A 19,871-nucleotide genomic window follows, 5' to 3' on the forward strand; every position below is an offset into this window, starting at 1 on the left:
GAAATGTGGAGTTTTGTTTAAGTAAAGGGGAACAAAAAAAACGCAATCCCATCGATTTTGATGCTGACAGTGATTGCGATATTAGTGGTGTTAACAGCTTTAACAGCGGAGCACCCAGGACCAGAAATCATTTCCGAGTTTGACGAGTGGGAAATTACAGCAGAGAATCTGGAAGAAGAATAACCAATAGATCAGGAAAAGCAATACTTAAATTCACTTCTGAGCCGAAACTGGGCATTTTGGGGGATGGGCATGGCAAACAGCAGTCGAGTTCTTTAGGAAAAAATTAGGGACATTTTCAGCTGCTCCCGCCACCTACTATGTCCGGGTTACTGCGGGATTCACAGAATGGAAGTTGCCCGCCAACAGGAAGAATGCCTCCTCCCTCTGCAGGGCTTCCTTTCCCCCATCGAGGGCCCCTGGGGACCACAGGTCCCCAGCGGGTAGGGCGGAGGCGTGGCCTTGCGAAGGTCAGCGGAGGCCACCCAGCGCTCACAGCCTCCTGCCAGCGCGCTCTCTGTTTCTCTGCAGCCCCGAAGCTCGCCAACGTAGCAGGCGCCCCAAGCTCGGTCCTCAAGAAGCCATGGCGGAGTCCAGGGGCCGTCTGTACCTTTGGATGTGCTTGGCTGCTGCGCTGGCATCTTTCCTGATGGGATTTATGGTGGGTAAGTGAACGAAACACTCTTCCCCGACTCCGGGGCTCGTGATTCTCTGCAGAGATAAAGGGAGAAATCCTGGAGCTGGAAGGGATTGGGCTGTGCGCTAGCCCTGGCCGGCTGGGCTAGATATGATAAACTCTGCAAATTTCAGCAAAACTAGAAACCAGATGGAATGTATTTTGGGCTTGCTAATAGATAAAGTGTGCTTGAAATTCAAATTTATTAAATGTTCACTGAGTTCACTAAAGACAACCTACAGCTGTCACTATCTGCAGGGATGAAAAAAAAATCGTTTTATTTCCAAGCAACATTAGTGAGTCAAAACTTTCAACTAATACGGGCAGCACTAAAAACAAAGCAAAACGAAACAAAACAAAACAAAACCCTGCTCTATATGTAAATAAATATTTGTGGAATGTTCCCTACGTGTCAGGGACTAGAGATCCAGGGAAGAACAAGAAAAGCCATGCCTTCATGCATAACGTGAGAAAATGAAAGAGCTTCTCTTAAATAAAACTCCTTTTAAGCATCTAAAAATTATATTACATATCAGAATTTACAGGTTTTCTGCATTTAATATGAACATTATTTTTTAAAGCTCAACATGATCTATTTGTCAGATAAAGGCTTTTTGGGGGGAGGGACAGAGGGGTGGCTTCTAGTTTTAATAAAGTCAAAGTGATTTTGTGTATATGTGTGCATGTTTGTGTATTTTTTTTCCTTAGGCTGGTTTATTAAGCCTCTCAAAGAAACAGCCACTTCTGTGCGCTATCATCAAAGTATACGGTGGAAACTGGTATCCGAAATGAAAGCTGAAAACATCAAATCATTTCTTCGGTAAGTTTATTTTACGTATTTGATCTTAAAAATCATGTTTAAAATATCACAGTGAGAAGCATATTATACCTGGTTATATACATGAGGACAGTCTTCTCTGTGTGAAATTACATATTAGTCATCAACTTTTTTTTTTTTTAATGTCTCTTTACACCAGTCTTGGGGTGAAAAAGTAGGTCTTTCTTCCCTAACTTTATCTAACAAAAAGTATCTGGTTGGCTTATTGAGAGATGTTTCAACTTCATGTAACTTTGGATCTAACTGAATGTTATTCTTTGTTCATCAGTGCCTGGGTTTTAATCAGCAATTTTTTTAGATACCATATTCTGTCAGGGAAAGTTAGATGCTGGTTGACTAAGTGATTTAGTGGAAAAGTGATCAAAGTGTCTGATTCTGTCTGCCAAAAGTTAAACCTTTATCCCATCTTGCAGGTATAAATTTGTTGTTTACAAATAAGACAAAATGAAACCAAAAAGAATCATTGCCATTCCTCCAGCTTCTAACCATGAAAAACAGTGGAAATTGGGGGAGTGATCATAAACTCCTTAAGAACAATGGCCATGGTATTTATTTCTGTATTCAGACTCTTCCAAATGGGTGTTATTTTTTAAAATCAGCTTTAGTGAAGTATAATTTACATAAAATAAACTGCATCCCTATAAAGCCTACAATTTGAGAGTTATGACAGACGTATGTTATGCTGAACAAACCACCTCCTCCATCACGCTACAAAAATATTCCATTATGCCCTTTGCAGTTTATTCCCCATCCCCCTCCATCTCTGGCACTGGGCAATCGCTAACCAATTTTATATCACTGGAGATTCATTTGCATTTTCTAGAATCTTATTTAAATGGAATCATATAGTATATGTTCTTTTGTATCTAGCTTCTTTTACTCAGAATAATGATTTTGAGATTCACCTAGATTGTTGCATGCATTAGTAGTTCATTATTTTTATTGCAGACTAGAATTCCATTGTATGGATATATTGCAATGTATAACTGATGGAAATTTGGGTTGATTATAGTTTTTGACTATTGTGAATAAAGCTGCTATGAACAGATGTTTACAAGTCTTTCTGTGGATATGTGGTTTATTTCTCTTGAAATAGTTGAGTTTGATGATAAGCATAAGTTTAACTTTTTAAGAAAATGCCTAAGATAAGTGAAAAGTGGTTGCATCATTTTGCATTTCTACCTCAAAATAAGGAAATCAGTATTCCAAAGAGATATGTGCACTCCGATATTTACCACAGCAGTATTCACAATAGCCAAGATACCGAATCAACCTGATGATCAACTTCCATCAACAAATATTATGGTGTGTATACAGGATGGATTATTACTCAGCATAAAAAAGAAAGAAATCCTATCATTTGTAGCAAAATGAATGGAACTAAGTGTCATTATATTAAGTGAAATAAGCCAGGCACAGAAAGACACATTTTGCATGATCTAACTCACATGTGGAAGCTAAAAAAAAATTGATCTCATGGAGACAGAGAATAGAATGATGGTTACCAGAAACTAGAAGGGTAGTGAGGAGGGTAGACAATACTGAGGGGTTGGTTCAATGGGTACAAAAATACAGTTAGATAGAAGGAATAAGATCTAGTATTACATAGCACAATAGGGCAACTATAGTTAACAATAATTTATTGTGTATTTCAAAATAACTAGAGTGGATTTGAAATGTTCCAAACTCAAAGAAATGATAAATGTTTGAGGTGATAGATATCCTAACTACTCTGATTTGCTCATTACTTATTGTATGCTTGTATCAAGATATCACATATACCCTATAAATGTGTACAAGTAGTAGGTAGCCATAAAATTTAAAAATAAATAATTTTAGAAGTCTATTCACGGCTTTGGCTTATTTTGTATTTAGATATAAGTTGTTTTCCTCCTGTGGAGTTTTTTGTTTGTTGTTGATGTTGTTGTTTTGAGACAGAGTCTCACTCCATCACCCAGGCTGGAGTACAGTGGTGCAGTCTCAGCTCACTGCAACCTCCATGTCCTAGGCTCAAGGGATTCTCCCACCTCAGCCTCCTGAGTAGCTGGGACTACAGACACGCATCACCACACCCAGCTAATTTTTTTATTTTTGTTTATTTGTTTATTTTGTTGTTGTTGGTGGTGGTGGTGGTAGAGACAGGGTCTCATTATTTTGCCCAGGCTGGTCTCGAACTCATGAGCTCAAGTGACGTACCCACCTCACCCTCCCACAGTGCTAGGATTACAAGCATAGGCCACCATCCCCAACCCTCCTATGGAGTTTTTAGAGTTCTTTATATAGAGTTGACTCTTGAGTAATGTGGGCATAGGGTGCTGACCCCCCATGCAGTCAAAAATCCACACATAACTTTTAACTCCCCCAAAACTTAACTATAATACCCTAATAGTGACCTTAGCAATAACATAGACAATTAACATGTATTTTGTATATGTATTATATGCCGTATTCTTACAATAAAGTAAGCTGGAGAAAAGAAAATGATTTTAAGAAAATCATAAGAAAGAGAAAAAACATTTACTATTCATTAAGTGGATGTACATTTTCATGAAGGTCTTCATCCAGTCTTCACATTGAGTAGGCTGAGGAGGAGGAGGAAGAGGAGGGGTTGGTCTTGCTGTCTCAAGGATGGCAGAGGCAGAGAATGTAGAGAAAGGAGTCAGGAAAGGCAGTCACATTCCATTTAATTCTTAGACATCATGTCTGTTTTTTGCTTTTTCTTTTCTCTAAAAATATTTTTATATACTACCAGTTCTTCTTCCATCATTTGCTTTAGTTTTAGTGCCTATATCATAGAAAGGACCGTGTTGTAAAAGAAGTCAAAAGCAGTCTTGAATAATGGAAACCCTTCTGCCAGATTGTCTAATATCATCTTGTTTTCTGGCATTGCTTCTTCTGTGTCTTCTTCCTCATCACCTGGTACTGGTTTAGAAGTATTCATCTCCATCAAATCGTCTTCTGTTAATTTTTCTGGTGTCTACTAACTTTTGAATTTTTCCAAGATTACTATCATGAAACCCTTCATCCATCAACTTTTTTTTTTTTTTTTTTTTTTTGCCATATTCACAATCTCTTTCATGATTACCTTGTTTGGCTCTGTCATCAAGCCTGTGAAGTCATGTCAACATCTGCACACAGTTTTCTTTAGCAGGAATTTGTTGTGTTGGGCTTGATGGCTTTCACAGCATTCTCTATAACAATGATGGCATCTTCAATGATGTAATTTTTTTCAGAATTTCATGAAGTTCTGTCAGGGTTCTCTTCTGTAGTATTGACAGTCCTTTCCATAGAGTGCAGTGAGCTTTAAAATTCTTATTATGACCCCTTGATCTAGGGTGCAAATTAGAGAGATGTGTTTGGGGGTAAGTAGACTACTTGATCTCAGTGTTTCTGGGTAGCCAGAGGTGTCTTCCAATACCAAAAGAATTTTAAAAGGCAATCCCCTCCTGGCAAGGTATTTCATGACTGCAGGAACAAAGTATGGGTGGAATCAGTCTAGAACATAGGTTTCTGTTGTCCAGGCCTTCTTGTTGTACAAACAAAAGACTGAAAGCTGGTGTTTATCTTTTCCATTCAAGGCTTGGGGGTTAGCAGCTTCATAGATAAGGGCAGTCCTTATCATAAACCCAAGTGCATTTGCACAAAACAGTAGAATTCACCTATCCCTTCCTGCCTTAAATCTCAGTGCTTACATCTCTTCCTTACTCATAAATACCCTTTGTAGCATCCCCCTCTGCCCCCAGGATAGGGCATTTTCATTTGCATTAAAAAACCTTTTCAGGCAGATATCCTTTCTCCTCAGTAATTTTCTTAATGTCATCTGAAGACTTGTCTACTGCCTCTTGGTGAGCAGAAGCTGCTCCTCCTGTTATCTTGACACTTTAAAAGTTAAACTTCTTTCTAAATGTGTCAAACCATCTTTTGCAGGCATACTATTCTCCACCTTTACCTTCCTTTTGCTTTAAGTTATCATAGAATGACTTTGCTTTTTCTCAAATCACATTAATTAGAGTCTATAGATATGCCTTTCTTATAGCAATCCTACACCCACATAAAAGCTACATTTTCAATACAAGAAAAAAAGGTAATTTGCAAAAGAACAAAGTTTTCACATTTGCAGGCATAGCTGCCATGACAACTTCACAAATTTTTCCTTTTTTTTTTTTTTAGCAATAGTCCTTATGCTGGATTTATTTTGAAAATGGAGGGCAATCACAGCTGCACACCTCAGTCTATGGTATACCAAGCAATTCAACCTTTTCTTATAATGTATCATTAGTGGCACTTTGTATGGATCCCATGGTGTTATTCAAGGTTTACAGTATTGTACTAAACATGGTAAGAACTACATGAGAACCATAGGAGGTCATTTTTTAAACTGCCATAAGCAATTTACTGGAGAAACAAACTGTTCACGTAGTGATGATTAGGGAGATGATTAATATCACACAGTGGTTTAAGCAGATAGTCACCTCACAAGCTCACGGCAAGAGCAATAAGCTGTTGCTACGAAAGTATTACTGTAGTACACAATGTATTACAGTTAATTTTACATAATTATGATTTTATATTGTATCTTTATGTTTGTTTACATTTCTCTAGACTGCAAATGGCACCATGTAGTCTGTAACTGTATGCATACGTTTTGATACATTTTAACTTTTTATAATAGATTCATGTTATTTTAAAACAGTAAATGATAAAAAACTTTTACATGTACTTCATGCATTCGTGACAAACCTCTTCTTTTTTTTAATATTTCTAGGCTATGTGGTTCATTTATGAGTTTTTTTAAATTGCTGCAAATCTCAAAAAAAATTTCCAATATATTTATTGAAAAAAATTCATATATAAGTGGACCCATGCTGTTCAAACCTATGTTTCAAGGGTCAACTCTATTCTAGATATAAGTCTTTTGTTGGAAATGCAGTGAACGAATATTTTTTCCCAGTCTGTAATTTGTCTATTTGCCCACCCTCATTTGCAGATCAGAAGTTAAAACCTTATTTTGATGAGGTTTAATTTATCAGTTTTTCTCTTTTTGGATCATGCTTTTGGGTTCATATCTAAGAACTCTTTGATCTGGACTTTGACCAATTTTGTCTTCTTTTTTCCCCCAAAGATTTATAATTTACCTTTTACATTAAAGTTTCTGACCTATTTTGAGTTATTTTGTGCATAAAGGTGTAAGGTTTAGGTTGAGTTTATTCTTTTGCTTGAGAATGTCCAACTGCTCTATCACCGTTTGTTAAAATGTTATCCTTCTTTCATTTAATTGCTTTTGCACCTTTGTTAAAAATTGGTTGGGCTTATTTGTGTGAGTCTATTTCTAGATTCTCTCTTTTGTAGAGACAGAGTCTTATTCTGTTTCTGGGTTTTATATTCTGCCCTATTTATCCAGTACCATACTGTCCTGATTATTAAAGTGATATAGTAGATTTTAACAAAACATTGAATGATTTCTCTTACCTTATTCTTTTAAACTATTATTGTAGCTATACTATATCCCTTACCTTTTCGTTTCAAATATATAATAAACACATATTTGTCTAAAAAACTATTGGTGGAGCTTTGATAGGAATTACATTAATCCTATAGAGCTATTTGGGAATTCTTGACATTTTTGCTATGTCCAGTCTTCTATTACATGAACGTGGTATGTTTCCAATTGTAGATCATCTTTCTTTTATCCGCATTTTGTAATTTGCATTAAGCAGATGCTTTATATGCTTTATTAGATTTGCATCTTTCATTTTCTTTGGAGCAAATGCAAATTATATTGTGTTTTAATTTCAATTTCCACATACTCTGTTGTTAGCATATAGAAATACTGTTGTGTTTGTGTATTGATGTTGCATCCTGTGGCCTTGCTGAACTCTAAGAAGGTTTTGTTTGTTTGTTTGTTTGTTTTGGTTTGGGGGGGGTTTTCTGAGACAGAGTCTTGCCATATTTCCCAGGCTGGTTTCAAACTCCTGGAGTTAAGCGATCCTCCCACCTAGGCCTCCCAGAGTTCTGGGATTACAAATGTGAGCCACTGGACTTGGCTGGAAGGTGGGAAAGAGTTTGGTTTGTTTGTTTATTTTGGTTTGTTTCTTGTAGATTCATTGAAATTTTCTATGTAGACAATAATGTCATCTTCAAAAAGGGAACATTTTATTTCTTTTTTCTTTCTAATCTGTATGCCTTTTGCTTTTTTAAGAAAAATTGCCTCTTTGTGCTGACTGGAACCTCCATTACTCAGTTAAATAAGAGTAGTAAGAAAGGACATTCTTTTCTTTTTTCTAATCTTAAGGAGAAAGATTTAGTTTCACCATTAAGTATGATGTAGCTGTCGGTATTTTGTTGATGCTCTTTGTCAAGTTAAGAAAGCTCCCCTCTATTCCAAGACTGCTGAGGGTTTTTATCATGAATGGGTGTTGAATTTTGTCAAGCGCTTTTTCTGTATCAATTAATATGATCATATGATTTTTCTTTTTTAGCTGGTCAGTAGGGTAATTCCTTTATTTCTTCACTAATTTGGGAGGGGGTCAAATTTAATACAGAGGTATGTTATAGTTTTCTCCACGAATGCGAAATTGTCTATTTGTCCCATTAACTTGGTCAGTTTTTACTCTATGTATTCTGAGGCTCATTCATTAGGCATATACACATGGATGTTGTTATGTTTTCAAAACAGAATGACCTTTTATTTTTATGAAATGTGCTTAGTTATCTTTAGTAATAATCTTTTTAAGTCTATTTTATTTCATATGAATGGAGCCACGTCAGCCTTCTAATACTTATGTTTATCTATGATGTCTTCTTCCATTTACTTACTTTTAACTATCACTTTCATTAGAATTAAAATGTACCCTCTATAGAGAGAACACAGTTGTCATTTGCTGTTTTATCCATTTTTGTAATCTTAATTTAAGTATGCCCTCTGTGGGCCGCATATAATAGATATTTGCTTTTTTATCCACTCTGGTAACCTCTGCCTTGTGAGTATTTAGTCCATTAACATATAATATAGTTATTGATTGATATAATTAAACTTAAGTCTGCCACTTTTTGGTTTGTTTTCTGTTTTCTTTCTGTACCTTTACTCATTTTCTGACTTTTTGATAGTGGGGAAAATATATGAAATTTTATTTTATTTCAATTTATCTTTTGGCTATACCTCTTTGGCTATACTTTTTAGTGGATACTCTAAAAGTTATATTATACATCTATAATGTTTCACTGTATTCTTAAATTTACTACTGTGTCACTTAATATAAAATGGAGAAACTCACATTTCTGTATGTCCATTTACTCTCTCCCCCACCATCCTTTATAAAGTAGCTGTCATATGTATCATACATACATGAAATATAAACCTCAAAAAAAGCTATATTAATGTTATATTTTTTCTTTGAACATGTATATGTATTGTAAATCAGTTAAAGTTAAAATTAGTATTTCATGTTTCTTAGATATTTATCATTTTTGATGCTTTTCATTTGTTTCTGAAGATTTAGGTTGCCTTGTGCTATTTCTGTTGAGTCTGAATAACTTCCTTAAGTATTTCCTGTAATGTGGAGTCTGATGGTGACAAATTCTTAGTTTTTCTTCACCCATAAAATTCTTTACTTCAACTTTATTCTCCAAACATATTTTTCCTGGACATAGAATTCTGGGTTGACTCCGCTAATACACATGAAGTTTTTAGAACTTTAAATGTTTCACTGTCTTCTAGCTGCTATGTCATCTGATGAGAAGTTTACAGTCGTTAATTCATGTAACGTATTATTTTTGTCTGATTTTCAGCCGTTTTACTATCTGTCTAGGCATAGTTTTCTTTAAATTTAGCCTGTTTAGGCTCTCTGAGCTTCTTGACAATGTAAATTTATGTCTTCCATTAATTTAGAAAGGTCTTGTTTACTATTTCTTAAAATATCTTTCTGTACCATTCTTTCTCTTCTTTTCTTCTTATACTCCAGTTAAACCCTACAGACAGATACACTGAGTGAAGTACATACACTACGGTTAACAGACAATCCCTGACTTATGATGGTTTGATTTAGAATTTTTCAACTTTATGATGGATTTATCAGGGTATTAAATACATTTTCAATTTAGTAATATTTTTGACTTTCAATGCGTTTATAGGGACATAACCTCACCATAAGTTGAGTAGTATCTCTATTTTCTACCCATCTGTGCTGTTGATGAGATCACAAGGTTCCATGTTAGTGTCTATGGATGAACTCGAGTGAGCTATTATAATGAGGAATAAATCAGCTATAATGTTCTCATTAAATTTTAGCTTATGTATTATCAAGGCACATCAGATATCAAGAGGTTAGTTCAAAATGTCTGTTGTGAGGTGCTTTTTTGATGATACAGGAAAAGAATGAGTAGGAATGAACATCACTTGAAGAGAGATACACATACAAAAATTACACACCAAGAATGATGACAAGAACAGGGATAGAGGGAAATACACCATATTAGGAGCCCCCAACTTTAATGAATGAAGAGGCATGACTCAAAGTTTTGTAGATGACAGTACATACCTAGAAGGTGTAGTGGGTGGTGACTTTTGTTGTAAGCTTCAAAAAAGCTGTTAGTTTGTAAAGAAGATAAAAGAGATATATTTGAAAGAGCCAGTGCAGAGTAAGAAGGCCTCCTAGCTGAATTTTAGCCATGAGCTATATGGGATCATGGAAAATAAAACAGCCGGCAGGTGAGCAGGGTCCTCAGAGGAAACCAGTTAAGACAAGGAGGTTGGCTGGGCACATTGGCTCACGCCTGTAATCCCTGCACTTTGGGAGGCCAAGGAGAGTGGATCACCTGAGGTCAGGAATTCAAAACCAGCCTGTCCAACATAATAAAACCCCACCTCTATTAAAAATACAAAAAATTAGCTGGGCATTGTGGCATGCACCTGTAATCCCAGCTACTCAAGAGGCTGAGGCAGGAGAATCACTTGAACCTGGGAGGCGGAGGTTGCAGTAAGTCGAGATTGTACCACTGCACTCCAGCCTGGGCAACAAGAGCAAAACTCCATCAAAAAAAAAAAAAAAAAAAAAAAAAAACAACCAGAAAAGAAAGACAAGGAGGTCAAGGAAACATTCAGAGAAGGTGCTGAAGATATAAGCGAATTGTTGATTGCAGAGCTAAAGGGTTAATGAACACAGCAGAAGAGTTTAGAAGGCAAAGGAGGGCTTGAAGATTGGGTTAAAGGGCTTAAATGTGGGAACAACTGTATTTCTCCCAGCCACTTTCTTATTAACAGAGCCTCAACTGTGAGTGTTCTCCCTCTTTCAGGAGGGTATGTGTTCAGTAAAGGTTACCTTCCTCCCAGCCCAGGAATCTCTTGATTAGTCCATAAGCCAATCATTACCCTCCCTCTAGCAATGATTGATTTGAGAAGGGGTAAATGACCCTATTTTGCCTAATGAAATGGGAGAAAAACTTAGCTAAGATCTTCTAGAAAAATGTTCCTTTGTTAAACACAAAAGAAGGAATAGTTGTTCTAGTTTGTACTTGTTTCTCCTGAAGTTACTGGGTGAATATGTATGCCTGGAGCTGTAATGCCCATCTTGGGACCATACGGAGAAACCCTGATATAAAATAAAGGATGTTCTACCTTCCTACTCTTTTTCTGTACTTCTCTATTTCATTTCAGGGGGTTCTTGAAAAGATGGGAGGCAAAAAAGTTCATGGCTAATCCTCCCTCCTAACTTAAGGAAATATATATATTTTTTCTAATTGCAAGAATCATATCGGCTCTATGTAGAAACAAAAATAATGAATTGTATAAAGTAGAAATTAAATATCTCTAGCTGTTTTGCTTTTTTATTCCTATACATATAAAATAACTTCTGTCTGAACACATTTGTACTTTTAAAAAATAAATATGGTAAGAAATTAAACATCTGATACCTGCAGTTTTCATTTTCTGATATAGAGAAAGACATCTTCTCAGAGAAGATGATGCTTGAAGAGTCCTTATGGAAGATTAATAGTTTGCAGATGAGAAAGGAGAGTGATTAGAAGTGGTGATAGAGGGAGATTCAGGTAGATGGGACAATATTTTTGGTTGAGATAAGACATTGTGCAAAGGCTAAAAGGTATTAAAGATCATAATCATTTTATGAGAAAAATAAGTATACTCAGTGACAGAGAGTATAGGAGTTTATAAGAGAGTGATGTGGAATTAACCTGAAAAGACAGAAGGGAGGACCTAACCTAAAAGTGCTTTAGATGCCATGTTGGAGTGTGAACTTTCTAATGCAGGGTACAGGGAGTTGTAGAAGCATTTTAAGCACATGGGTAATAACAGCAGATGAATTATTTAGAAATATCACTATTTCTCAGGATCGGGTAACTACAATTTTGGATTCCAGTTCCAGTATTTATTAGCTATAAAATTATGAGTAGATTATTCAGTCACTCTGTCAGTCTCCTCATTTGCAAAATGGGGATGACAGAAGAAGGATTGTGATGATTAAATGAGAAAACACATGTGAAAGTGAATGTAGAGTGCTTGTCATACAACAGGTTTTCAATACATGTTAATTTCCTTCTACTGCTGTATATTTTGTGGCTGTCGTCCGGTTAACTAAAAAAAAAAAAAATTAACAAAGGGTTTATTTTTGTTCTACTGATGGTGAGGGAGTTTAATTTTTTTTTTTTTTTTTTTTTTTTTTGGTGATGTAGTCTCACTCTTTCACCCAGGCTGGAGTGCATTGGCATGATCTCGGCTCACTGCAACCTCCGCCTCCCAGATTCAAGCAATTCTCCTGCCTCAGTCTCCCCAAGTAACTGGGATTACAAGCACCCGCCACGACGCCTGGCTAATTTTTTGTATTTTTGGTAGACACGGGGTTTCACCATGTTGGCCAGGCTGGTCTCGAGCTCCTGACCTCAGTTGATCCACCCTCCTCGGCCTCCCAAAGTGCTGGGATTACAGGTGTGAGCCACCATGCCTGGCCAGGGACTTTAAAAATATTGTTCACCCCAAGTAAAATAAATCTCACTAAGAACTATGTTTGTGAGGTCACTTAAATGTTACAACTCATTTACATCCAAAACCAAGAGAACACTGCCCAAATTAAATTCAGCAAGCCTGTACATTTTGGGTAAAAGGCAAGAACTAAGCACTAGGGGATATGAAAAATAAAAATGCATGGACTTTGAGATCAATGAGATAAATAAGCAACTACATACATGATACAATCAACAGTAGAAATATATAAGTTAAACATGGAAGTGCCGAAGTGGTCCCTGCGAGATGTTAAGATCTATTTTTTTTTTCCAAAATGTCTCTGTTCTCTGACAAGCAGCAAAAAGGAACATTATTGGTATAGAAGTATGACATTCTTCCAGGGTGTCATCTCATATCTGAGCCTTTGCTGATTGTATCTACCATGAAATGTGTTCTTTTCTGAGGAAGCATAATATGAAAACTGCAGTTGTACACAAATAACTTAAAAATTGGCCTATCTAGAAACTGGTAGCATTAGCTGTGTTTCTTTTATCTGTCATATAGGAATGACAACTTAATGCTCAAAGCATAAGTAGTGCATTTAGAATAGTTTTTAGGCACATCGTCTGAGCATAGTCTTTAACGCCCTCTTATGTTTTATTTTCATTTTAGTTCTTTTACAAAGCTTCCTCATCTTGCGGGAACAGAACAAAATTTCTTGCTTGCCAAGAAAATCCAAACCCAGTGGAAGAAATTTGGACTAGATTCAGCCAAGTTGGTTCATTATGATGTCCTCTTATCTTACCCCAATGAGACAAATGCCAACTATATATCGATTGTGGATGAACATGAAACTGAGGTATGTGAAATTGTTGGTACTTTTTATATTTTGCAATCCGACCGTTTTATGTGGATTGTAATGTAGGGTCAAGTAAAAGTAGAAATTTGTTAATAGTGAATTATTCAGTATCCACTATGTGTTCGACATGGTGTTAAGTCCTGAGGCCAGAATGAGACTAGGACATGGTTCCTTTGCCTAAGTAAGTTGAGGCAGACAATGGAATACTTCAGACCTCAAATTAGTATGGTAAGTGCTGTGAAGATTATGATTAGAATTCATTATTTACCCAGAAAAGGGTCACTCAGCCCAGCCTGGGAGTTAGACAATGTTTCCTGAAGTCTTGACACGTGAGTCATGAAAGGACATAGGAGTTAACCATGTGACAAAATAAGCTAAGAAAATTCTCAACAAAAGACAAAATATTGGCAAAGGTTTGGAGGCATATACTAGCCTAGTTTTATTGGGAGAATGTAATGATTTTTCTGTATTTCAAAAGTGTAAAATACGAAGTAGGCCACGATATGAGATAAACCAGTAAATATGTTCTGGGAACAGATCATAGAAGGGCGTGTATGCTGTCCTAGGGAGCTTAAACTTCAACTTCAGTTCATGGGAGCCAGTGACAAGTCCTGAGCAGGGGAAGGATGTGGCTAGAGGGGCATTTTAGATAGACAAGGTCCTCTATGGATCACACCTAGGCTAAGCAACGGGTTAAAGTTGTTGTCTTAAGACAATAGTCCAGGTAAAAGATAATAAAGTTTTAAATTGGGATGTTAGTAGGAATGAGGATGAGGGATGGATTTCAGAAATAGTAAGGAAATGTATCAGCAGGACTTGATTAGTGATTGACTTGGGGAAGGAGGGGAAGATAGAGTTCAGGATGACTCCGAGACTGTCTGGTGTGGGTGGCTAATGACTGAAGCTATTAATAGAGGTAGGAAATGCAGATCAAAAGCAGGCCCAGGGTGAGAGATGATAAATTTGAATTTTAACATGTTGAGTTTGGACATCCAGGATGAAATAACCACCAAACATTTAAATATATGAATCTGAAAAGGTAAGCATCATAAGCATATTAGCTATTGGTAAAATTCTGATACTTAATGAAGTGTCACAGGGAGGGAGTACAGAGGCAAGCAATGGGCTGGGGATAAAACATGGGGAAATATTATTTAAATACAGATGAAAGAAAAGGAGCCCACAAAGGAAGCTGAAAAGGCATAGTCAAAAAAAGAGGATCACCAAAGTGCCACCTTTGAAGCTCTGCTGTTACACTTTATAAGGAAACTTTTGGTTACCTGGGATTGCATGCATTTATAAAAGTTTCTACTGTTAGGAAGACAATAATAATGATAAGGCTCTTTCTCACTGTTGTCACTGTAATTTGTCTATTACAGAACCTTGTTCCAGGATGCTTAATCTGAAGTATATACTTGGAGGCAAAATGAGTTATATCTTAATAATAATCTGGAATTTTTCTCTCTAACTTGACATATTTTAATTCTTGCTAGATTTTCAAAACATCATACCTCGAACCACCACCAGATGGCTATGAGAATGTTACAAATATTGTGCCACCATATAATGCTTTCTCAGCCCAAGGCATGCCAGAGGTAAAATAAAATACTTTTGTAATCCAAGTCTTTAAATGGTTCTTTTGCTGTGTAAAACCTGTATGGAGGACTAAAACCAAGGAAATTAGGTGAATCATTCATGCGGGTTCCTTGTTTGATATTCAGTACTATGAAAACCTCATCCCTCAAATTAAAAAAATTACAATAAAATAAAATAGAAAAGAACACCAGAGAAAAAAGAAACAAAACAAATACATTAAAAACTGACCCTGCTGAAGCAGTTGCCACTCTCTGAAATAACAAACTGCTGAACATGCCTTTCAGTGAGGCAGTAGGTATTTTTTTGTTTGTTTGTTTTTGTTTTTGTTTTGTTTTGTTTTTTTGAGACAGAGTTTCGCTCTTGTCACCCAGGCTGGAGTGCAGTGGCACAATCTCAGCTCACTGCAACCTCCGCCTCCGAGGTTCAAGCAATTCTCTTGCCTCAGCCTCCCGCGTAGCTGGGACCACAGGTGCATGCCGCCACATCCTGCTAATTTTGTATTTTTTTTAGTGGAGACGGGGTTTCTCTATGTTGGTCAGGCTAGTCTCGAACTCCCGACCTCAGATGATCTGCTTGCCTCGGCCTCCCAAAGTGCTGGGATTACAGGCGTGAGCTACCGCTCCCACCCAGCAGTAGGTGTTTTCACAAGCTTCTTTCCATTTTTGATAATTTGAATATTTTATGGATTCATAGATAGGATTTTATAGATCATACCATAGAGGTTCTTAAATTAATGCAATGGTTGGAAATTAAATAAATATAGTTAGGATCTTTAAAATGACATTTATTTACTCGATTCCCTGTGGCTTTGTATACACTGACGATTTCTTCAACACAGGACATGCTGTTGAGATATGTCTGGCTGGGTGCGGTGGCTCACACCTGTAATCCCAGCACTTTGGGAGGTTGAGGCGGGCAGATCTTTGGAGGTCAGGAGTTCAAGACCAGACTGGCCAACATGGTGAAACCCATCTCTACTGTTAAAAAATACAAAAATTATCTGGGCATGGTGGCGCATGTCTGTAATCACAGCTACTCTGGCAGCTGAGGCAGAATCACTTGAACTCAGAAGGTGGAGGAGGTTGCAGTGAGCCGAGGGAGTGCTACTGCACTCCAGCCTGGGTGACAGAGTGAAATTCCATCTCAAAAATAATAAATAAATAAATAACTCTTATACATTGTTGTTTTTTAAACTTTTCAGGATTTTAAAAGATTCTCTAATGAATTCTGCATAATTACCGTGGGTCTGTTTATTATTCCCCAAATAAAGAAAGGGAACACTTTTGATGATGTAGTATTGTGAAGCAAACTTATTTTTTGTTTTTTTTCTTTAATTTTAGCAGTATTATATATATTTTCTTTTCCCTATAGGGAGATCTTGTATATGTGAACTATGCTCGCACTGAAGACTTTTTCAAACTAGAAAGAGAGATGGGCATCAACTGTACTGGGAAGATTGTTATTGCAAGATATGGAAAAATCTTCAGAGGAAATAAAGTACAGTATTATTTGTTTTTCTACAGAGAATGAGAGGATATATATATTCTGTAAATGTAAATGACCAACTTGCTTCTCTGTTTCCAAATTGCTTTCAAACATTTCTTTTCTTTTTTTTTTTTCCTATTTGCCATGGTTACACGGAAACTCGTGTTTTTATGTTTTCTCACATACCTGGAAAAGGAGATGATTTTGAATCATTTTTATTATAAAAGTAATATTTGCTTTTAGAAATTTAATTGAAGGAAATTTATATAAAGTGAAAAATGAAAAGCTTCTCTGCATTACCCACTTCATTATTCAGATATAATCAATCTTAATAGCTTTTTTCAAACCTAATTCTGTGAAATATAAATACATCTGTCCCTATATGTCCATTTTATATATATTTATTTATTTACTTTTACATTGTATAAGACTTTATTTTTTTTCATTCAGCCATGACTCATATTCTTCATGTCCACACGTTGAGAGTTATGTAATACATTGGTTAAGAGTATAGAACCCTAGATCCATATCACTTGGGTTCTGGTCTAGTCTGGCTCCTATTCTTTCTAGATCTTTTACTGTGAGCATGTTACTTAACTTCTCTGTTGCAAAGTTTCCTCACATATAAAATGAGAATGATGAGGGCACCAGTCTCATAGAGTCCTTATTGAATGACTTTGTTTGAAAGCACTTAGGAAAGTGGCTGGTACTTAGTAATTTCTATATAACTGCTTATTAATTACCTCAGTATTTTAAATGATGGCATCATATTTCACAGAATTGATAAGCCATTTATTTAACCATTCCACTACTGACGATGTCTCATCTTGAATTTGTTACTATTACAAATAATTTAATCGTGAACATCTTTGTCCATATATGCTCCAGAAATTTGTGTGAAGATTATTGTAGTATAGATTCATAGAAATTAAATGGCTAAATAATAGTGTATATTCTTTCAAAATTTTGATAGACATCATCAATTTTCCTTCAAAAAGTTGTGACAGATTATACTCTTAGTGATATAACAGGGTGTTCTCTAAATATTGGAATGCATTTTTATGAATCAAGACTGTTATCCATCTTCTGCTACAATACTTTTGGTGAAGAAGAATTTAGTATCTCACAGGGTACATTTTCCTATTTTTGGCCAGTTTGGATTGTTAGAAAGATGTTTACAAAAACCCTGGGCTGTTTTTCACAAATATGACTGCTCTGCATACAATTTCAAATCAGTTTAGTTCCATAAATATCTGTAGAATGCTTACTCTATGATGTGAGAGATTTTACAGGGCAGTAGTTTAAAATTAAGAAGACATGGTTCAAGTGTTCAAAAACACCCTCAGCCTAATAGGAGAGATAGACATTTAAAAGATGTTTTAATACATTAAGAGCTATCCTATAATATAGAAAATATAGAACTACAAAGAAGGGACATTAATTCTACAGTTGCAGGTTGTAATAGGAATGTTTCACAGAAGAAATGATAACTCGTTTAGATTTCCGTGGAATAATGGAAGTCTGTTAGGTCTAATAGGTGGGAAGTTGTGTTCAAAGCCAAGAGAACTGAATGTGTAATTGTATGGTAAAAGGCAGTGTCTAAATATCCTTCCATTATTAAATTAATGTCTTTCTTATATGAATAAGCCAACCATTTGCCATATCTGCATTATGAATTGCACATTGCTCCTGCAGGTTAAAAATGCCATGTTAGCAGGAGCCATAGGAATCATCTTGTACTCAGATCCAGCTGACTACTTTGCTCCTGAGGTACAGCCATATCCCAAAGGATGGAATCTTCCTGGAACTGCAGCCCAGAGAGGAAATGTGTTAAATTTGAATGGTGCTGGTGACCCACTCACTCCAGGCTATCCAGCAAAAGGTAAGGGATGAGCCTATCAGTCCACCAATTTTGCAAAAATACTCCTTGCCCTTTTAGAAGGAATACAAGCAAGCATGTTCAGAATAATATTAATCTAAAATTGAGTACACTTATATCATTTTGGATTACTGCTGCTAGGAATTTTAAAACATTTGCTCTTGTATTATTTTAGTTTTAAATTTTCATGAGATGTCGGCATGGGGAGTAAACACTCAGTTCATACTCTCCTTCTTCGTTTATTAGAGTTCAGAAATACTGATCCTCATACCTAAAGTAATGCTCCTTTTAACAAATGACAATTTAGGTTTGCTGAATTACCGATAGATTGTATTTTTAAAAATACAATAGATAGATTGAATTACCGATAGATTGTATTTTTGAATTACGGATAGATTGTATTTTTTTAAAAAATGAGTTTTTATGTTATTTAAAACATAAAATTGGAAGTTTTACATATGTGAAATGATCTCTACAATCAGAATAATGAACACACCCATTATCTCAAAAAAGCTTCCTCTCGTCTCTTTATATTCCCACCCTCCCATCTCTTCCTTCCCACTTCATCCAATCCCTAGGCAACCATTCATCTTGGTTTCTGCTGTCAGCATGATTATTTTGAGATCTGTCCATGTTGGCATCTTTGTCAATAGTTTTTCTTTCTTTTGCTGAGTAGTATTCCCTTGAATGGCTATAGCACAGTTTATTCCTTTACTTGTAGATGGACATTTGGATTGCTTTCAGTGTGGGGGCTATTACAGATAAAGGTGTAATGAACAGTTGTTGTACAAGACCTTGTATGTACATGTTCTTTTATTTCTCTTTGGGAAATACTTGGAAGTGAAATACCTGAATATTATGGTTAGTTGGATATTTGACTTTTACACAAATTTTAAAATTGTTTTCTGAAGTTGTTTCACTTTATATTTCAACAGCAATGTATGAGTGCTCTATTTGCTATGTCCTCACCAACATTTAGTATGTCAGTCTTTTCAATTCTACATTCTAACAGATGCATACAACTTCCAGGTTACAACTCTTCTATTTTTCAAAACGTTGTGTCTAATTTTGGTCCTTTCCATATGAGTTTTAGCACTAATTTACAATTTCCACCAAAAAGCCTCCCGGGAGTTTGATTGAGATTGAATGAAATCTATAAATCAATTTGGGGAGAATTGGCAATATTTGGGAGAATTGAATTAACAATATTGAATTTTCTGATCCATAAATAAAATACAACTTTGTAGTCTTTAATTTCTTTCAGCAGAGTTTTATAGTTTCACTGTATGAATCACACATACCTTTTGTCAGATTTATCCACAAACATTTCATAGTTTTATGCTATTGTAAAGTTTCAATACCAATTTTTCTTTACTAGGAAATGAAAGCATTTTTCTATTTCTAGAAGAAATACATTGGTCTTGTATCCTGCAAACTTGTTAAACCCATCGATTCTGCTAGGTTTTTGTAGCTTCTATCAGCATTTTTACATACATGATTATGTCATCTGCAAATGAAGATAATTTTATTTATTGGCTTTCAATCTACATGCCCTTCCTTCCTCTCTCTCTCTCTCTCTGTCTC

The 19,871-nt window shown here is 35.9% G+C and overlaps 1 protein-coding gene across 6 annotated transcripts in view; it reads left to right on the forward strand.

Annotated features, from left to right (window-relative positions):
• The first annotated feature begins 326 nt into the window (after positions 1-326).
• Positions 327-19,871, forward strand: part of NAALAD2 (N-acetylated alpha-linked acidic dipeptidase 2) — a 57,405-nt gene continuing 37,860 nt past the window's right edge. For 2 of the 6 annotated variants that reach the window (XM_055356254.2, XM_055356255.2), the window contains exons 1-6: positions 383-665; positions 1,385-1,496; positions 13,141-13,327; positions 14,821-14,922; positions 16,295-16,420; positions 18,104-18,290. In XM_055356254.2, the coding sequence (XP_055212229.1) occupies positions 584-665; positions 1,385-1,496; positions 13,141-13,327; positions 14,821-14,922; positions 16,295-16,420; positions 18,104-18,290 (796 nt within the window). In that variant the 5' untranslated portion in view covers positions 383-583. Of the gene's footprint in view, positions 666-1,384; positions 1,497-13,140; positions 13,328-14,820; positions 14,923-16,294; positions 16,421-18,103; positions 18,291-19,871 lie in introns of all 6 variants that reach the window. The other 4 variants (XM_031016357.2, XM_055356257.2, XM_055356256.2 and 1 more) reach the window with 4 other exon arrangements.

The sequence above is a fragment of the Gorilla gorilla genome, chromosome 9 (genome assembly GCF_029281585.2).
Source record: "Gorilla gorilla gorilla isolate KB3781 chromosome 9, NHGRI_mGorGor1-v2.1_pri, whole genome shotgun sequence".
Classification (NCBI taxonomy): Eukaryota; Metazoa; Chordata; class Mammalia; order Primates; family Hominidae; genus Gorilla; species Gorilla gorilla.